General features: G+C 43.4%; 1 protein-coding gene across 1 annotated transcript; it reads right to left on the bottom strand.

Moving 5' to 3' along the window:
- Positions 1–17390: 17390 nt before the first annotated feature.
- LOC111024869 (terpene synthase 10-like) lies at positions 17391–21327 on the bottom strand. Its single transcript, XM_088120456.1, has 7 exons — positions 21124–21327; positions 20560–20833; positions 19608–19982; positions 18415–18646; positions 18159–18297; positions 17791–18038; positions 17391–17685 (listed from the first exon to the last, which is right to left on the bottom strand). Exons 1-7 carry the CDS (start codon positions 21325–21327, stop codon positions 17391–17393), a joined length of 1767 nt encoding a protein of 588 aa, XP_087976582.1.
- Between the last annotated feature and the right edge of the window lie 282 nt (positions 21328–21609).

Raw genomic sequence — 21609 nt, 5'->3', positions numbered from 1 at the left:
CATGCCCGAAAGATTGCTTCCCACTGCCGAGGATTGATCAGCTCGTGGACGCCACAGCCGGGCACGAACTACTCACCTTCATGGACGCCTACTCTGGGTACAACCAAATCAAGATGCATGTCCCAGATCAAGGTCATACCGCATTCATAACAGACCAAGGTCTGTAATGTTACAATGTCATGCCCTTCGGTTTAAAGAACGCAGGAGCGACCTACCAGAGAATGGTGAACAAAATGTTCGTCAAGCAGATCGGCCGGAATATGGAAGTGTATGTGGACGACATGCTTGTCAAGAGTAAGTAGTCTAAGTCGCATCTCTCCGATCTGACCGAAGCCTTCGAGGTTCTGAGGACATATCAAATGAAGCTCAACCCAGCCAAATGTGCCTTTGTAGTCTCTTCGGGAAAATTCCTTGGCTTCATGGTGAACAACCGGTGAATCGAGGCCAACCCCGAAAAGATTAAAGCCGTGCTCGAGATGGAGGCACCTAAGACGCTGAAACAGCTTCAGTGCCCCAATGGCAGGATTGCAGCCCTGAACCGGTTTGTTTCAAGATCGACAGATAAGTGCCTTCCTTTCTTCAAAGTCCTACGGAGGAAAGGGCCGTTTGAATGGACAGCGGAGTGCGAGCAAGCATTTCAGCAGTTGAAAAGCTACCTCGGTTCGGCACCTTTGCTCGCCAAGCCCATGCCGGGGGACAAGCTCCAGTTGTACTTGGCAGTGTCTGACAGCGCCGTCAGCTTGGCCCTAATCAGGCAAGTGGAAGCGCGGCAAAACCCGGTCTACTACACAAGCAAGGCTAAGACCGAAGGCGAGACCAGATACCCTCAAATGGAAAAGTTGGCTCTTGCTCTAGTCACCTCGGCCCGACGGCTTAGACCATACTTCCAAGCCCATACTATGGTGGTGCTCACTAACCTGCCCCTAAAAAACATCTTCCATAAGCCAGAAGCTTCTGGACGCCTGATGAAGTGGGCAATGGAGCTAAGTGAGTACGACATCCAGTTCGAACCCAGAACTGCGTTGAAAGGACAAGCAGTGGCCGATTTTATAGCCGAGCTCACACCAGCTTCCGAGCTGAGCGAGTCCGACCTACCGTGGACAGTCTATGTCGACGGATCCTCCAATGAGAAGGGGTGCGGGGCTGGGGTCCTCCTGCTCGGACCAGGAGGCGAGCGATTTGAGTATGCCTTGCGGTTCGGCTTCCGAACTTCTAACAACGAGGCTGAGTATGAAGCATTTATTGCCGGCCTGCGGATCGCTAGAGCATTGGGGGCCTCTTGTGTTAAGGTATTCAGCGACTCCCAGCTGGTTGTGAGCCAGATCAAGGAAGAGTACCAAGCCAAAGACTCTCGAATGGAGAGGTATTTGGGCAAGGTCAGATCGTACCTCGTCCAGTTTCGAACATACGAAGTACGCCGGGTTCCCCGAGCAGAAAATTCTAATGCTGACGCCTTAGCCAAGTTAACGTCAGCGTACGAGACCGACCTGGCCGGGTCGGTCCCCGTCGAGATCTTAGATAATCCCTCGATCTCAGAGCCAGATCTGATGGAGATCAGCGCTCCAGAGTCCTCATGGATGGACCCGATTGCGGACTTCATTAGGGGCAACTCACCACAAGACCCCAAGAAGCGCAGAAAGTTCGCAAGGCGAGCAGCTCGGTTCGTGGTCCGAGGTGGAGTGTTGTACCGACGCGGCTTTTCCCTGCCTTTATTGAGATGCCTAACCCCTGAAGAGAGCCTGTACGTCCTTAGAGAAATCCACCAAGGAGTGTGCGGCAATCACTCAGGCGCCGGGTCGCTGTCAGCCAAAGTGATCCGACAAGGATACTATTGGCCGACCCTCAGCCAGGACGCCAAGAAGTTCGTTAGAACTTGCGACAATTGCCAACGCTACGGAACCATAATCCACCAACCTCCCGAGCTGCTCACCCCCATCTCGGCCCCGTGGCCTGAGTGGGGGGTGGATATCATTGGTCCTTTCCCTTTGGGCAAGGGCCAGACCAAGTTCGCTGTGGTTGCTGTGGATTACTTCACAAAGTGGGCCAAGGCCGACGCGCTCTCCCACATAACAGAATCCAGAGTCACGTCATTCGTATGGACAAATATCATATGTCGCTTTGGTATACCGCAGGCCATTGTGACGGACAATGGGAGGCAGTTCGACAACGCCAAGTTCAAAGACTTTTGCAGCAAGCTTGGCATAAGTCACCTTAGCTCGTCCCCGCACATCCGCAAGCAAATGGACAGGTGGAGGCAGTCAACAAGATCATCAAGCGAGGTATCAAACTTAGACTGGACTCCAAGAAAGGCAGGTGGGCCGAGGAGCTACCAGAGGTTCTATGGTCGTACCGGACCACCCAAAGGGAATCGACGGGTGAGACCCCGTTCTCCCTGGCCTTCGGCTCCGAAGCTGTAGTCCCGGTTGAGATCGGCATGCCATCTGACAGCGTCGAGCATTACGAGCCTATGGCAAACGCGGAAGAGCTGCTCTTCAACCTCGACTTGTTGGAAGAAAGAAGAGCAATGGCCCAGCTACGCCTGGCGGAATATCAGGGCAGAATGGCCAGACATTACAACGCCCGCGTTCGACCTCGGACCTTTCAGGTCGGACACCTGGTCTTAAGGAGGGTGCAAACCCATGTGGGTGCCCTTGATCCGACCTGGGACGTACGTATTGGCCGATCTGAAAGGAGACGTCCTCGCGCACCCGTGGAACGCGGAGCACCTGAAGCGTTACTATCCTTGAAATGCCAAAAGGGTATTCAATGGATCTGTAAAGACTGTTTCACAAGAATTATGATCGGAATAAATGAGATGATTTAATTTCATGGTTCCGAGCTCGACCAGAAATTAAATGGGGGCCACGGGCTTCCACACGATCACATTCCAGCAATCGGTTAAAATTCAATCCTCCAAAACCTAAGGGTACGAGGTGCGATGCCAAAACCGTTGGTGAACTTAAAATTCAAACCTTCAAGGCAAGGGGGCGATGTGAAAGTTCAGAATGATCAAGCCTTTGAACCTGAGGGTACGAGGTGCGATATGAAGAACAGTTATGGACTTGTGATTTTAGCCTTTTAACGTTTTTAAGTTAAAGGTGTGATGTTAAAAAGTCCAGAGTTGGTGCAATGCATTGAATACTAGACAGCGATCCGAGTTCAAAATTTCAAGTATTTTAGTTAATGGCGCGACCTCAAAGGTACGAGGCGCGACGTGACATTGGCTTCAACTTGAAGAAAAACCGAAGAAAGAAGGCAACAAAGTAAAAACAAATGAGAAGCCTCTTTATTGAATGAAAAGCAGAGCCAAGGCTTATAGACCTTGCAACTCTGCCCTAACACTTTCAAAAAACAAAAGAGAAAAGAAGAAAGACAGAGAAAAGCCTCTTGAAGGGTAGTCGCCTAAGCGCCTGCCTGAGCAGCGCCCTCTTGAGTGGTGCCGACCTGATCCTCTTCGAGGTCGGAGTAGTCAGAGTCTAGATCTCTGACATATTTATCCACCAACGCTTGGGGCCAGGGGTGCCGCCAGGCCCAGACGCCCACTGCTCGGCATACTTCTTCTTCAGACCACTGAGATCGATCTGAAGGTCAGGCATGTCGGAGGCAATGCCCCTCATGAGAAACTTGAAGCCCGCATCAGAGAAGTCTTTGGCAAATCCATCGAAGTTAGGATGTTGCCTAAACGATTCCTCCAGTAGGACTCCATTGCTGAGACGCTCCTTCACCGTCTCCAGCTCGGCAGTCGCACGCTTCAGCTTCTCCTCCTTCGCTTCAAGCGTCTGGAGCATCTCGTCCTTCTCCTTGAGGAGTTGGATCTTCTCCTTCTCCAAGCCCCTGGTGATAGCATGAGCAGCTTGGAGTTGGGCCTTGCGTCTGTCCTCTTCCTTCTTCAGCAGCTCGGCCTTGGTCTCCACCTCGGCCTTCAAAGTTTCCACCTCAGAGTGAGCCTTCAGTAGCTCATCCTTCATGGTGGAGGAAGCAGCCTCCAAGGCAGCGGAGAACTCCTCTTTCTCCCTCGCTGCCAGAGCTTCCCTCCCATCCAGCTCGGCCTTTACAGCCAGAGCCGATTGAATGGAAGCAACGAACGCCTGAGAAAAGGTACAAAGAAGGGAATTAGACTGAGCTACCTGTTAGGTAAATTAAGTAAGAATGGAGACACTAGTCTTACCTCAGCGGCGTAGTCGATGGTCCTCTGCAGAACGGACCCTGGGTCGCTCACAAATTTGGACGCCCTCCTTAGGCAGCGGTCCAAACTTGCGGCCGAGATGCGGGACACCTGGTCCTTCACCCTAGAACTTGACGGCTCAACTCTGAACCGTGCCGTCACGTCGGACGTCCCACCCATCCTGGCCTCGGGATCGTCCACCCGATCTGCGTAGCTCGCAGGCAAGACCCCATGAGCTCCGACCTCCAAGGGGGAGGTTGTCTTCTTCTTCTTCTTCCTTCGCTTCAGAGGGACTTCCTCCCTCACCTCCTCGCCCGAAGGCAAGGCGTCCACCGCCTCAGTCTGATCCCTGGGGCGCTTCTCCCTCGAGGGACCCCTAGAAGACTCCAGCTCGATCACTGGGGTTGGATCTTCCGAGGCTGGTCCTACCACAGCGGGAGTGGCAGGTTTCGAACTCTGGGCGGCCTCAAGAGCATGGGCTCGGCCCTTGGACTTGCGCTTCACGTTGCTTGCAAAACCGCAAACCATGGCTGCAAAATAAAGAACAGGGGTCAGCACAAGGTCAGAGGAAAAAGGAGGGAAGCAAGCTCGGCGTACCGAGTTCGGAGTTCGGCCTTGAGGATTCAATGGGACGAACTGCGGGGTTGTAGTCTAGCAGCCTGGACTCAAGCAGCAGCTTGTCGGTCACCAAGGTTCCGACCTTCCTACCCCTTGGAAAACACTCCTTGTAGTATTTCAGCGTGTCGAAGGAGACTTGCGTAAGCTCGGGGACTGGTCGGATTGAAACTGCACAAAGACAAAATTTGAGTTAGACCTGAATAACAAGAAAGAAGTTATCACAAAAGTAAGAACTACTCCGTACCTAGGTTCCCAAACCTAGTGGGAACGTCAAAGAAGGAACGACCTGACTCGTCCTTTGCAAGCCATTCCCCAGAAGCGTAGAACCACTTCCTCACCCATCCCTTAATGGAGGTCGGCCCCTTAACTATACCGCCTGCGCCTTTCCTTGCGCACATATAGAACCGACCAGGCTTCTTAGCTATCCTTTTCGCTTCGAAGCACGCGAGGAGCTGGTCTACGTCCAACAGCTCGGCCTCCTCACTATCCCGGGCTCGTAGCCAAAAAAGGATGGCCAAAGCGAAAATGACACCCCAGCCATTGGGGGCCACTTGAGCCGGAGCCAGCCCTGTTCGGAAAAGAAACTCTTGGACGAAAGGGTGAAGGGGAAGTCTGAGGCCGTACTCAAACATTTTGAAGTAGAGAGTGACCCATCCCTCCGGAGGATTGTCAGCTCTCTCCCCCTCATCCGGCATCCTAAGGAGGACGTTCTCAGGAATAGCGAACCCCCTACGAAGGGATCCGAGGTAATGCTCAGGTAGCCTAGAAGGGTATTCCAAACCCTGACCCGAGATGGAGGCATCACTATCCTCCTCGTCATCGGAGAACCTAAAGTTTTCTATCTCCTCGAGCTCGGACTCTAACCTACGAGCCAAATCCTCATCGGATCCTAAGTTGCTGCTAAAAGAAGACGACATGGCAACTACGTTCGAAAGAGAAAGTGAGGGAAGATACCGACCTACCAAGGGTTCGAGCTACCTTCAAATCGAACTCGAAGAATTCAGGGAACGTAAGGTATGACCTGAGGGATTGGGGGTATTTATAGCTTGTCGGAAAAATTTCCCCCACCGTACACGTGTTATCAACGAGCGGCTAGGATCCTCCCTAAGATCCGAAACGTCGGAATATTTGAATATTCCGACGATAAATCTACCGCAACGGTTATATTTTCCCACGAACAGGAAATCGCCACGCGTCCAAAGCAAGTCGAATGAACTTCTCTGCCAGGTCGAGATCGGACCAGACAGAGAGGGGGCCAATGTTTGGGGAAAGAATACCCTGGACATGTGGAGGACCCCTATTGGTTCTCCAAGGTGACTTATGAGTCATGCCCAGCTCGGACTGCCGAGATCACCATCGTTAGCATTGATGGGTGCTAAGTATGAGGGCCGAGGTGAACCTGGCCAAGGTCCGACCTACCGGGAAGCTCGGTAGGGGCCGATGTGAGCTGCTGTCAGCGGCGTGATTATCGGGTGTAACCAACGGTCCCGAGATTAGCGGGTGTAACCGTCGCGAGATTAGCGGGACTACCACCCATAAGTAGAGGACCTCACTCCACGACCAGATACTATGATTTCTGACCTCGAACTAAACTAAGAATCCGACCTGTACTGACTTGATCGTCGGAGTGCTCACCTTTTTGTGCAGGTCCGCCCCAGGTATTCAGATCGGTCCGGGGGCCGAGTTCGAGCTGCAATCGGAAATACACTGTTGTGCATATCCTTGCATAAACAAAATGTCGACGAATAATGGTGAATGTGGAGATCTTAACATCAAAAGATAGTTCAATAGAAAATTCTTTTAATTGATTGAGATATCATGAGAGCATTCACATTTTTTACCTTTTTTTTTTTTTGCTTACTTCTTTTTTTTTCTATAGATAGGACTCTACCTTGCTTAAACACGATTTAAATCGCCGTATTTATTTATTAAGGAAAGGGAGGCTAATTTAATTTATCTATCTAAAAACATTTGTCATAAAATGCGAACAGTAATTTTTGGAACTTGTAGATACATTTTGCTTATTAAAGGGGTGAAACAAGAGAAGCACAAAGCCTAAAACGTCAAATTTATTGGTATTTTACACAACTATTAAGCTTGTAGCTTTTCTAAAAACTAAAAATAAAACAAGAATCTTATTTTTTATTTTTATTTTGCATATGAGCATTAAAAAAAATAAATAAGGGGCAAAAGGTAAAAGTAAAGCACAAAACATATTTACAGAAGGATGACTGTAATTACCGATATAAATAAACATAAAAATAAAATAATAGACATATGAATAATACATTATTACAATAGATGAAGCGAGACTCTACTACATAAATGATAAAGATCCCCAACTCGTCCTCATTTTTTTTCCATATCCAAGAAGAAATAACAAGCACCCTTATCAACCTCCAGATTAACGTCAACTCGAGTGAGAGGTTTCATGTGCCTTCACGGGAGTCCAATACTCCACGAAGGTCGCCATTACTAATTCTTGATTCTAAACTGAATGCTAAAGCCCAACTAGGAGGCTTGTGTACATGTTTGTCAAAATAAACTGAGGCAACATACAGAAAATAACACAAAAGAAAATAAATTTGACTTATTTAAAAGATAAAGTCTCCAATGGAGTTGCCAAATTTTTTATGGGTTTGTGGCGCGGAGCGGTCGACTTTTTTCCCGAGAGGAGAAAAATATAGTCACCATGAGTCTTTATTTATAGGGTGTTCCTGGGCACCGAAATCCATGAATAAGTTGATTTGCACAAAAAAAATATTTGGATTTGGGGGTTTGTGTATGGGAAAGGTATTAGCACCCGACAACACTCGTTCACTGAACAATAATTTATTTTCTCATATGATTTTCTTGAAAAATGACTTTTAATTAATTTATTATTTTTTAAATGTCACGTGCTTTACTAATCATTATTCTTAAATAAATAATAAGCAATAATTATGAGTGGCCAAAAATCATTAACTTTTTTTAATTATTTTAATTTAATTTGGCATCCAAAAACAAATTCATCGCTTCAAAAATATTAGAAAATCAACCTCTTAAATCCCCAATTTCCATCGGAGGATTATTGTTTAAAAAAATATTAAAGAATGATTTAGTTTAATAATTTGAAAATACCATGTTGATTTTTTTAAAAGTCCTTTTAAAATAAATTATTTTTTTTATGAAAATATTTTCATTATTAAATTTATTATACCACAACCTTTTTAAAAAGAAAAATATTATACAAAAGAAAGGATGTTTTTTGTTAGAACACATTTTTATCTCTTCCAAAATAAAACATGGATTAAAGGAAAGTTATATATTTCAAAAATTACTTGAAGCAAAACATGTTATATAAATTAATGAATTAATAAAACAAATGATAACAATTTACCTTAATAATAAATTAATAACAAATAGTGACACAACAAAAGTTGACAGTGAAAGTAAATAAGTACAGAAAAAAATAAAACAAAAATAATAACTGTTTGGGGAAGAGAATACCCTGAACACGTGGAGGACCCCTATTGGTGCTCCAAGATGACTCATGAGTCATGCCCAGCTCGGACCGCCGAGATCACCACCACTAGCATTGACAGATGCTAAGTATGAGGGCCGAGGTGAACCTGGCCGAGGTCCGACCTACCGGGAAGCTCGGTAGGGGCCGATGTGAGCTACTGTCAGCGGCGTGATTATCGGGTGTAACCATCGGTCCCGAGATTACCGGGTGTAACCGTCGCGAGATTAACGAGACTACCACCCATAAGTAGAGGACCTCACTCCACGATCAGGTACGATGATTTCTGACCTCGAACTAAACTGGGAATCCGACCTATACTGACTTGATCGTCGGAGTGCTCACCTTTTTGTGCAGGTCCGCCCAAGTATTCAGATCGGTCCGGAGGCCGAGTTCGTGCTGCAATCTGAAATACACTGTTGTGCATATCCTTGCATAAACATTTGGCGCCGTCTGTGGGGACGACAATCTAAGTCATCCCAATCCTTTTAAACCAATACGCGAGCGAAAATGGTTCAACCAACAAACTCGACCAATACGGCAGATCGAAGGACTCTAGCTGCCAGCGATGCCCACCAGAGGGAGGTCGGAGCAGCAGTGGTAGAGGGGTAAGGTCACGACGGCCAAGCAACAGAACCCCTCCACAGGTCGGCACGAATCACTGCGCCTGTCCTACCACCTGCGCACCCAAGGACATCCAAGGCCACCCGTGGCCGAGGTGGGACCTCTAAGAAGGGCGCCCGGGGTCCAGCTCCGGCTCCACCAAGTGAGAACTTTGACGCACTCCAGAGAGAAATGGAGGCAATGCGCACACAAATGCGGTCCATGGAGGAAATGTATAACGAGATGATACTAGCTGCAGGCGCAGGGTCCCGATCTGAAAATCGAATGACGCGCATTGACATACGCGAGCAAAGGGGTTCCCACCTCGGCCCAGTCGAGGAGGAACATCCCGAAGACAACGAGAGCGAGGGACACACTCGCCAGAGAGGAGACCTTCGTGAACACCTCAACAGAAAGAGAGGCTCATCTCTCCGAAAAGGACAGTCACCATCCCGCTCACACAGGAGTTCCAACCAGCAGGCTGAATCCTCTCGCAACCCAGTAACTCCTGCAGGAGTGATTACAATGGAGGAGTTCGACAAGCTGAGGGGCCAGCTCGACACTCAGATGGAGGCCTTAATGGCCAAATGTGAGCAGAAAGAAGGTCCAGTGAGCGATGGCGACTTGGGAGAATCGCCCTTCACCTCGGACGTTTTGGAAGCACCGATCCCTCCGAAGTTCAAAGCTCCTACCGTGAAACCTTATGATGGGTCGAAAGACCCCAAGGATTATGTTGAGGTCTTTGAAGGCCTCATGGATTTCCAAGCGGCATCAGACGCACTCAAACGCCGCGCCTTTCAGATCGCGCTTACTAGCAGCGAGCGATTGTGGTATCGGAGACTGCCAGCCAAGTCGATCTTGACCTACTCTCAGCTGAGAAGGGAGTTCCTCGCCCAGTTCTCTTCTCGGCATTATGACAAAAAGACAGCGACCCATCTCGCCACCATCAGACAGAAGGAGGGTGAGACGCTGCGAGAATATGTCACCAGATTCCAGGAGGAGCAGTTGAAGGTCGCACACTGCTCCGATGACTCGGCCATGTGCTATTTTCTCACCAGTCTAGCCGACGAGGCCCTCACGGTGAAACTTGGAGATGAGGCCTCGGCCACCTTCGCCGAGGTGCTTCAGAAGGCGAAGAAAGTCATCGATGGACAGGAACTCCTCCGAACAAAAACTGGCCGACCAGAACGAATGATCGGCCGGGGCAGAAGTGGAAAAGATATAGAAAAGGCAGATCCCAAGTCCAAGGACAAGGGATCCTTTTCCAGCGGCCGAGCAGAGTATCGGAGGGCGGAGAACAGACCTACCAGGAGCCGACCTTACGAACGCTTCACCCCGACCACGATTCCAATTTCCGAGATCCTAACGAACATCGAGGAGTCTAGAATGGAAAAACTACTCAAACGTCCTGAGAAGCTTCGGGGAGCCCCGGACAGGCGCAGCAAGGACAAGTATTGCCGCTTCCATCGGGAGCACGGCCATAACACGTCGGACTGCTGGGAGTTGAAGCGCCAAATTGAGGATCTAATTCAAGATGACTACTTCAAGAAATTTGTGGGAAAGCCCAGGACCAGCTCGGCAGAAAAAAGGGAAGAGCGGAAGCGTTCGAGGACGCCGCCCCGGCGCACTGACCGACCTTCGGTCATCAATACCATTTTCGGAGGGCCAAGCGGGGGTCAGTCCGGACATAAAAGAAAGGAGTTAGCTCGTGCAGCCATGCACGAGGTGTGCATCATCAAGGAGCAGAGGCCGACCTGCTCAATCACCATCGACGGTGTAGACTTGGAGGAGGTTCATCTGCCCCACAATGATGCACTTGTGATCGCTCCCTTGATTGATCATGTGGTGGTCAGGAGGGTGCTGGTAGACGGAGGCGCATCTGCTAACATCCTGTCCTTACCGACCTACCTCGCCCTAGGATAGACGAGGTTGCAATTGAAGAAAAGCCCGACACCGCTGGTTGGGTTCTCCGGAGAATCAGTCGTCCCAGAGGGTTGCATCGACTTGTCGGTCACGCTTGGGTAGGACCAAACTCGGGTCACCCAAATGGCCGAGTTCGTGGTGATTGACAGTAGATCGGCCTATAACGCCATCTTTGGGAGACCCATCATCCACTCATTTCGGGCCATTCCCTCGACACTCCATCAAGTTTTGAAGTATTCCACCCCCAATGGCGTGGGCACGGTCCGAGGAGAACAGACCGCTTCAAGGGAGTGCTATGCCTCCGCACTCAAAGGCTCATCGGTCTGCGCCCTTGAAACTCTCACCAGTAGGGATGGGACGCTCGAGTTCGAGGCCGACCTGCCGAGGAGGGAGTTTGCCACACCCACTGAGGAGCTCGAGCTTGTTCCTCTACTTAGTTCCGAGAAGCAAGTAAGCATAGGAACCAAGCTGGGGGCCACCGACAGAGAGGAACTAATCCACTTCCTCAGATCCAACTCGAACGTCTTTGCGTGGTCCTATGAGGACATGCCTGGCATTGACCCGAAGATTATGACGCATCGCCTCAGCATAGATCCGTCATTCTGACCTGTAAAGCAAAAAAGAAGACCTATAAACAAGGAGCGGAGTGATGTAATTGTTGAGGAAGTTAGCAAACTTTTGAAAGCTGAATACATAAGAGAAATTTCGTATCCCGAGTGGCTCTCCAATGTTGTATTAGTTAAAAAATCTAACGGAAAGTGGAGAATGTGCGTGGATTTTACGAACTTAAATAAGGCATGCCCGAAAGATTGCTTCCCACTGCCGAGGATTGATCAGCTCGTGGACGCCACAGCCGGGCACGAACTGCTCACCTTCATGGACGCCTACTCTGGGTACAACCAAATCAAGATGCATGTCCCAGATCAAGGTCATACCGCATTCATAACAGACCAAGGTCTGTACTGTTACAAGGTCATGCCCTTCGGGTTAAAGAAAGCAGGAGCGACCTACCAGAGAATGGTGAACAAAATGTTCGCCAAGCAGACCGGCCGGAATATGGAAGTGTATGTGGACGACATGCTTGTCAAGAGCAAGCAGTCTAAGTCGCATCTCTCCGATCTGACCGAAGCCTTCGAGGTTCTGAGGACATATCAAATGAAGCTCAACCCAGCTAAATGTGCCTTTGGAGTCTCTTCGGGAAAATTCCTTGGCTTCATGGTGAACAACCGGGGAATCGAGGCCAACCCCAAAAAGCTTAAAGCCGTGCTCGAGATGGAGGCACCTAAGACGCTGAAACAGCTTCAGTGCCTCAATGACAGGATTGCGGCCCTGAACCGGTTTGTTTCAAGATCGACAGATAAGTGTCTTCCTTTCTTCAAAGACCTACGAAGGAAAGGGCCGTTTGAATGGACAGCGAAGTGCGAGCAAGCATTTCAGCAGTTGAAAAGCTACCTCTGTTCGGCACCTTTGCTCGTCAAGCCCATGCCGGGGGACAAGCTCCAGTTGTACTTGGCAGTGTCGGACAGCGCCGTCAGCTCGGCCCTAATCAGGCAAGAGGAAGCGCGGCAAAAGCCGGTCTACTACACAAGCAAGGCTATGACCGAAGCCGAGACCAGATACCCTCAAATGGAAAAGTTGGCTCTTGCTTTAGTCACCTCGGCCCGACGGCTTAGACCATACTTCCAAGCCCATACTGTGGTGGTACTCACTAACTTGCCCCTAAAAAACATCTTCCATAAGCCAAAGGCTTTTCGACGCCTGATGAAGTGGGCAATGGAGCTAAGTGAGTACGACATCCAGTTCGAACCCAGAACTGCGTTGAAAGGACAAGCAGTGGCAGATTTCGTGGCCGAGCTCACACCACCTTCCGAGCTGAGCGGGTCCGACCTACCATGGACAATCTATGTCGACGGATCCTCCAATGAGAAGGGGTGCGGGGTCAAGGTCCTCTTTCTCGGACCAGGAGGCGAGCGATTTGAGTATGCCTTGCGATTCGGCTTCCGGACTTCTAACAACGAGGCTGAGTATGAAGCATTTATTGCCGGCCTGCGAATCGCTAGAGCATTGGGGGCCTATTGTGTTAAGGACTTCAGCGACTCCCAGCTGGTTGTGAGCCAGATCAAGGAAGAGTACCAAGCCAAAGACTCCCGAATGGAGAAGTATTTGGGCAAGGTCAGATCGTACCTCGCCCAGTTTCGAACTTACGAAGTAAGCCGGGTTCCCCGAGCAGAAAATTCTAATGACGACGCCTTGGCCAAGTTAGCATCGGCGTACAAGACCGACCTGGCCAGGTCGGTCCCCGTCGAGATCTTAGATAATCCCTCGATCTCAGAGCCAGATCTGATGGAGATTGGTGCTCTAGAGTCCTCATGGATGGACCCGATTGCGGACTTCATTAGGGGCAACTCACCACAAGACCCCAAGAAGCGCAGAAAGTTGGCAAGGCGAGCAGTTCGGTTCGTGGTCCGAGGTGGAGCATTGTACCGACGCGGCTTTTCCCTGCCTCTATTGAGATGTCTGACCCCTGAAGAGGGCCTGTACGTCCTCAGGGAAATCCACGAAGGAGTGTGCGGCAATCACTCAGGCGCCCGGTCGCTGTCAGCCAAAGTGATTCGACAAGGATACTATTGGCCGACCCTCAGCCAGGACGCCAAGAAGTTCGTTAGAACTTGCGACAATTGCCAACGCTACGGAACCATAATCCACCAACCTCCCGAGCTGCTCACCCCCTTCTCGGCCCCGTGGCCATTCGCGCAGTAGGGGGTAGATATCATTGGTCCTTTCCCTTTGGGCAAGGGCCAGACCAAGTTCGCTGTGGTTGTTGTGGATTACTTCACATAGTGGGCCGAGGCCGAGGCGCTCTCCCACATAACGGAATCCAGAGTCACGTCCTTCGTATGGACAAATATCATATGTCACTTTGGTATACCGCAGGCCATTGTGACGGACAATGGGAAGCAGTTTGACAACGCCAAGTTCAAAGACTTTTGCAGCAAGCTTGGCATAAGTCACCTTAGCTCGTCCCCCGCACATCCGCAAGCAAATGGGCAGGTGGAGGCAGTCAACAAGATCATCAAGCGAGGCATCAAACTTAGACTGGACGCCAAGAAAGGCAGGTGGGCCGAGGAGCTCCTACGCCTTTCCTTGCGCACATATAGAACCGACCAGGCTTCTTAGCTATCCTTTTCGCTTCGAAGCACGCGAGGAGCTGGTCTACATCTAACAGCTCGGCCTCTTCACTGTCCCGAGCTCGTAGCCAAAAAAGGATGGCCAAAGCGAAAATGACACCCCACCCATTGGGGGCCACTTGAGCCGGAGCTAGCCCAGTTCGGAAAAGAAACTCTTGGACGAAAGGGTGAAGGGGAAGTCTGAGGCCGTACTCAAACATTTTGAAGTAGAGAGTGACCCATCCCTCTGGAGGATTGTCAGCTCTCTCCCCCTCCTCCGGAATCCTAAGGAGGGTGTTCTCAGGGATAGCGAACCCCCTACGGAGGGATCCGAGGTAGTGCTCAGGTAGCCTAGAAGGGTATTCCAAACCCTGACCCGAGGTGGAGGACCCCTATTGGTGCTCCAAGATGACTCATGAGTCATGCTCAGCTCAGACCGCCGAGATCACCACCACTAGCGTTGACCGATGCTAAGTATGAGGGCCGAGGTGAACCTGGCCGAGGTCCGACCTACCGGGAAGCTCGGTAGGGGCCGATGTGAGCTACTGTTAGCGGCGTGATTATCGGGTGTAACCGTCGGTCCCGAGATTACCGGGTGTAACCGACGGTCCCGAGATTACCGGGTGTAACCGTCGCGAGATTAGCGGGACTACCACCCATAAGTAGAGGACCTCACTCCACGATCAGGTACGATGATTTCTGACCTCGAACTAAACTGGGAATCCGACCTATACTGACTTGATCGTCGGAGTGCTCACCTTTTTGTGCAGGTCTGCCCAAGTATTCAGATCGGTCCGGAGGCCGAGTTCGAGCTGCAATCTGAAATACACTGTTGTGCATATCCTTGCATAAACAATAACAAAAAAGAAAAGAAGAATATGAAAGAAGCTACGGTGAATGGAAGATAAAGAAAAAATAAATAAAATAAAAGTAGACCACGAGAGAGAGCTTGTTTGATAGATTGCGACGAAAGAGTGAGGAATGATAAGACACAAGTTTTTGGCACTTAGCTCATATTTATAGTAAATTCAACCCGTCTATTTTCTTTTGTGCAGAGTAGCATTTTGTGTCTAGTTCCAGTATATGTGAAAAAAATTAATTGACAAGGAGAGGAGTAGTCCATGTCTATTATAAACCATTGTTAGGTCCCCTCTCTTTTCAATGTGGGATCCTTAACAGTTTTAAATTGTACTTCATCACTCATATTTGTTAATGGATATAAACTTTACATGAGCTGGACATGTTTTGTTGTGTTGGCCACATTGAAATGCAATAAAATATCTAAGGATTTCCACTAAATTAAATTTCGACCATAACTTTGTGTTTTTTGTTGGTTCCTTTTGTTTAAGGCTCGTTGCCCTCTGCTGTCTCTCTCCTCATATTTTTTTTTCTCTTCCCTTTTTGCACAAACATCATATGTCTATATAAATATATCTATTTGAAACGGTCTCAAAATGGCAAAACGGTGATACTCAAATTAATGAAGACATGAGAAGTGAAGACGGTAAGGAATTGAAACGCCAAAAATCATACAACATAATTTTGTCCCTCTTGAACCAAGATCATGATGAAGAAGTCATTGAGGACTTGTCCTTAATCATCACCACACTCCAACAACAAACTGTGTCCTTATCGGACTAAAACACCCAACAAAATGCACATCCAACCTCTAATTATCATCGATTGTAATAACATCGTCAATTTTGATTGCTACGATTTATTTTATGTTGAAGTGTTTATGTTCTTCGTTCTATTTAAATATGAAGTTTATCAGTGAAGTATATCGCATTGTTATATTTCATATTAAGTATACATGTAATTGATATACTAAATATAAGATATATATTAGTTATATCAGTGGTATATCTGACATATATCATGAGCATATCAATTATATATATACCACCATGTAATCACATCAGTTGTTTATTTTGAACAAAAACTTTGATCTCAAAAATAATTTTTTTCCATATTACATCATATAATCATATCAAAAGTATAAATTAACACACAGATATCATATTTATATCATAAGTATATCACTAATAAACTAGAAGTATATCAAGCATGTATTAGATATATATCAATACTATATCAATGGTAAATCATATATCAGTAGTAAATCTCATATTACAAGTTATATCAGTAGATCAATCAATGATAAATCATATAATCATATTAGTAGTTACATCGGTAGATACCGTAATTATATCAAAAGTAAAAAAGCAGTTGTATATTAGATATATTTCAAATATATATCATACATATATTAGGGTTATATGAGTGATAAATCAATCTACAGTAAATTATATAATCATATCAGAAGTTATATCATTAGTATATTAGTTGGATATTAATAACTTTAAATTTCATTTTCTTTTTTTGCACCTTATTTTATTAAAAAAATTTAGTAGATATATTAGTATTATATAAACACACAAAATATTATAGTTATATAAGTAGATATCACGATTATATTAGAGGTATATCAGTAATAAATTGTAGACATATCGAGTATATATCATAAATATATTCGTGGTAAATCATATAATCATATAATTAATAATTTATATCAATAGATACATAGTTATATTAGTGATACATCAATTCAATATTCGTGAGATATCAGTGGTAAATTAGAGGTATATCAAGTATATATGAGACATATATACGAGTGAAAATCTTAGGGAAATTGAATCCAACATCCCACAAGACTCGGCTATTCAGCCTCCGTGTTTTTGGACTAATTAAGGGTAAATTTGAGATTTATCCATTTGGACCTCCATTTTTTGGGAAAGATTTTTCTATATAGGTACAAAAGAAAAAAAAAAGATGCTAAATTTCTAATTTTCTTAATTTTTTTTTTTGCTATAATTGCGAGTGCCGATAGTTTTTATTAATTAGCCGAATCTTAAAAATAAAATAAAATAAAATAACAAGATTTTATGATTTCAAACACTGATTGAAATATTTAATTTTTACCAAATTTTGATCAATCAAACTAACAGTTTCCAAATGAAAAAGATTTTGTATTATTTTAACTAAAAATATTTTATATAACAAAAGAAGGAAATCTATATTAAAACAAATTATGTTTTTATTTTTATTATAAATTACTTTTATTTTTGATAAAACACAAATTAAGAAAAAAAGTTTGCCATAAAATCTAAACAAAAATCCAGAAAGAAAACGACTACAAATCAACTAAAATTATTATAGATCAAATAAAAAAAGAATAATAAAATAAAATACCCAACAAATTTAGGATCTACATTGGCGAACAATCAAGTAGAGCTTTTAGTAATTGCTGTATACTTACATTGAGTTTTTAACTATTTCTTTCTATGCACGAATATCACAAAGGAACATTCACCAACAAAATATAATTTTTAAGTAAAGTCCATATATGAATCTAAATAGGGTTGATGAATAAGGATAATACGCCATCTCTGGTCTCATGATCTTCGACAGTGTGCCCATCTCTATGTTGGTAGACCGTGTGAGCAATTCTAGCAAGATTTGAAGCAATTTCAATCAAAGTCCGAGAAAAGTATGGTGAAGAACTCATATTTTGTACTTGGTTAATTTTCTTCCACGACTCAACAATCAAACCCTCTATATGCGTTCGTGCTTCATGTTCAGATGCATCCGTGTCGTTCATGTAGCATTGAAGTGAATTTGCAACTTCACCTCTCTCTGCTTCATCGTATGATTTTGAGAAAAAGTTTCATCATTAGTAATTATTTGCGTACGTGCTAAAAATTCATTAAATGAATGATACAATAATATAATACTATTTTAAAATAAATACCGATGATGAAGCCAAGTCATTAGAAAGACGAAATATCATGGATGAATATCGAATAAGATCAGGATAGTCTTCCAAGCCTTCCAAGTCCTCTGTTGTTATTGATTTTGTCGTAAAGACATAAGCATGAACTAGAAGAAGAGGTCCCGATACTGAAATCCAAGCATTATCTAAATACTCTTGGAATGTTGGTTTATAATTAGTGTAGTACCACTTTGCCTCCGTCAAAAATGTTTTGCATAAATCTACCCACTACAAACATTTAAATATAAATGGAGTTAGAATTTCACAACAAAATAAAAAATAAAAAAAATCTTCAAATTCACATCAAAATAAAAATTCAGCAAAAAATAATTAAGCAGATGTTTTTACCACTTTTCTTAAATATTGAATGACGTTGACTCCTTGATCTTCAAGAATATCGAAAGCCACATCATTGATGGTATTATGGAGAGTAGTGAAACATATTTTCAGGTAGCATGGTAACATATCGAGTGCATCAATATCCCATCTGAAGTAATAAACTAGTAAGCCAATTTAGTTACGATAATATTAAATCATATATATTCGTAATATATATGTTATAAAACTTAGCATAGCGATCGTTAAACTTGATCTAACAAATTACCTTTCGACCGCATCAGTAAAGAGTTCGAGTTCGTCCAAAGTTCCATACACGTCGTAAACATCGTCAATTACTGTTATTAACGAAGCGATTTTGGTAGTCATCCTTCTAAAGTATCCGAAACGGGGATCACTGGGACTCATTCCCACAGACCAGAAGAAATTTGCCATTAATCTGTCCCTTGCAAACTCAAACTTTTCTCCCATGTCTGTGCTTTTCCACCACCTTCCATATGCACCAAGAGGACCACCACTCATATATTAGATTGTATATTACAAAAGGAAGATGACAAAAATTATTAATTTTGTTTTTTTGGAATTTATTTTCAAGTGAAACATGTATTTGTTTTTTCTAAAAAGGAAAATAAAAATCCCTGTTTTGAAGTGAGAAGTGTAATAATAAATGATAAATAATTCAGAATTACATTTAGGTTTGTTATTGTAAAACAGTATCAAGTAAAAACAATAAGTTAATCAAATGTACTTATACAAGTATGACTTTTTTAGTGCTTTTAAGGAAGGTTTCCGAAATTGAGAAGAAATTTTGGAAACAACAAAATCAATGGCTCGTTTGGTAACATTCTCGTTTTTCTGTTTATGTTTCTTCATTTTTAATAAAGAATAATAGGATTGTATGACCTAACACTCATGAATTCAAGGATGATCGAACAATATTTATATTTATGTATTGTAACAAATTTTAAACAGAAACAAGAAACTTGTTTTAATTGTTTCCAAAATTTCTATAAATGTTTCCAAAAAAAAATTAGAAAACAAGAAACATATTTAGTTGCAAAAGCTTAAATTTCTTAATAAAATTTGGAAACGAGAAACAAGAGGCAGGAACGCTACCAAACGGGCCCTAAGTTTCTTGTTTTTTATTCTCATTTGCAATTTTTTTTTTCAAAATATTATTCTGTCATTCTGGTATAAAATGCATAATAAATATTTAAAATTAAATAAAATATAAAATTTTGAATATTTAATTTAAAAATTTTATTTTTATATTAAACTTTTGTTTAATTAAAATTTTAGAGAACAATAAAGAAGAAAGTGCACGAAACATTTTTATGTTTTTTTTTTTTTTTACAATGAAAAGGAAAGAATAAAAAAAGGAAACAGTTACCAAAAACAAGAAACGTAAAATGAGAAACAATAAATATGAATGTTACTAGGCAAGCCTTTTATTACCTGGATATTTTAGCTCATCTTGGTGTGTGGATTGGACAATGTTGAAATCTAACTTGGCTAATTCCAACATAATAAGATTTTTATGTGGCATTCTTTGATACACATCAATGAACCATCTAGCCTCCAATCTCGACATCCTCCAATGAAGCGGAAGTTCCAATGCATGTCTTATTAAGATGGTGGAAATCGTTTCATCGCTACTTGAATATTTAAGGTAATTTGAAAGATGTTCGAGGGAAAACTGTCGTGCTTCATCCAAAAAGAATTCACCTTCTATCGCTAAAAATGAAGCTTCATACAACGATAACATTCCTTTCACTTTCCCTTCACAAACACAGACACTTAAATTTTCTATCTCCTCCTTGAACTCGTTGAACACTTCTGCATGGAATAAATCAACAAAACTTATGATTTATTTTTAAAATCTTAACTAAATTTAGAAACAAGTTTATGGAAAACACCGTTTCTCTTTTCTTTTTCCCAACGTTGATTGGAAAAGGAAAAAAAAAACCTTACAAAAAAATATATAATTTTAAGAACTAAAACATAAAAAATAACACTTTTATCAAATGAAGGTTTTAATTTTCTTTTTTGTTTCCTTCATTTGTTTCTTCTTTCTAATTTTCTAAAAGGATAATGAAAAGTGACGTTAACATTTTGAATATTTTATTTTATAAAGAAATAATCATCAAGCGAAAGTATAAAATGTATTTAATTTAAAACTTTTAGAAAAGAAAAGGCAACAGCAAATGATCACCAACAAATATATATTTTTTTTAAAGTAAAATGGATGCCAACAAAAAAAAAAAAAAAGCACATCATGATCATGATCTACCAAGTTTCTTTTCTTTATATATATATATATATTATTCATTGACAAATAGAGAGAGAAAAAGAAAAAGAAAAAGAAAAAGGAAACTCTGGTTAAAATTTAGTGTAAGAAAACAAAATGTGTTACCTTGAGGAATGTAATAACCATGTTGCCTTAGAATTCGAAATTGAAGAGCTGTGGCGTATAAGTTATTACTATAATTTTGTTCACTAATTTGGAACCTCTCGTTCATATTCTTTACTATTTCATTTATTTCTTTCTCAAAGTGATATGAGAGTCCAAGCCTTTGCAATTCATCGACTACCTCGAGCAGACGTAGAGGATCTCCAACCAATTCTCCGGTGAGCACCAATTTCACTTCGCTTTTTAGCATATCCCTCCTATTTAAACACTTATCTTCCTAAACGTACAAGCAAATAATATTAAAAAATACCAAAATAACAAAAAACAAAAAATAAAATTTTTCATGCAACCATATTTTTTAGGAGGTTAATACAATTGAGCAAATATCAATTCACTCATGCAACAGTGTATAAAATGATATTCATATGGTCGCATCGATATTTAGTCAAATTGCGCCACTTTATAGGTCATGTATTACCTTTAAATCTTAAGGATACGACTAAACATAGTAAAAATAACATGAAAAGATTTGTTTCATGATATATTAAAGTTGGTCAGAGTGTTTACCCTGAATTCACTTGTCAACGACTGAACAAACTCGTAGTTCCAAATAGAAGGTTGGTAATTTGCAGATCGTCGAATAACAGGCTCGGCACCTTCTCGTGTAATCGTTTGAGAGAGAACATAAAACTTGGGATGGGAAGGAAGCCGTTGTGTGGTAGTAAAAGAGATGGGTGAAGGAAGAGAAAGGTGGAGAACACCCACTGCCATTGCCATTGCTACTCAAGCTGGAATTTAGTTTTGGCATAAGCAAGTATATTGCTTTTTATATGCAATTTTTCATGTTTCACATATCATTTTTGTGGTATATTATATCTAATCATTTGTGTGGTACACTATTTTTGTTTTAATATAAAAAGAACAGAAAAGAAAAACAAATAATATAATTAATTTGGGGTGGGCTCAACTAAAACGATGAAAACTTGGGTGGGTTCCACTTTCTCCATCACCGGTTGACCAACCGTATCAAAGTGAATAGAGCTTAGTAGTAAT

This window comes from Momordica charantia (genome assembly GCF_013281855.1).
Source record: "Momordica charantia cultivar OHB3-1 chromosome 2 unlocalized genomic scaffold, Mcharantia_2.0 BLBB01000002.1, whole genome shotgun sequence".
NCBI classification, from domain to species: domain Eukaryota; kingdom Viridiplantae; phylum Streptophyta; class Magnoliopsida; order Cucurbitales; family Cucurbitaceae; genus Momordica; species Momordica charantia.
The sequence above is the reverse complement of the archived record's forward strand: the minus strand, read 5'-3'. Positions and strand labels throughout refer to the sequence as shown.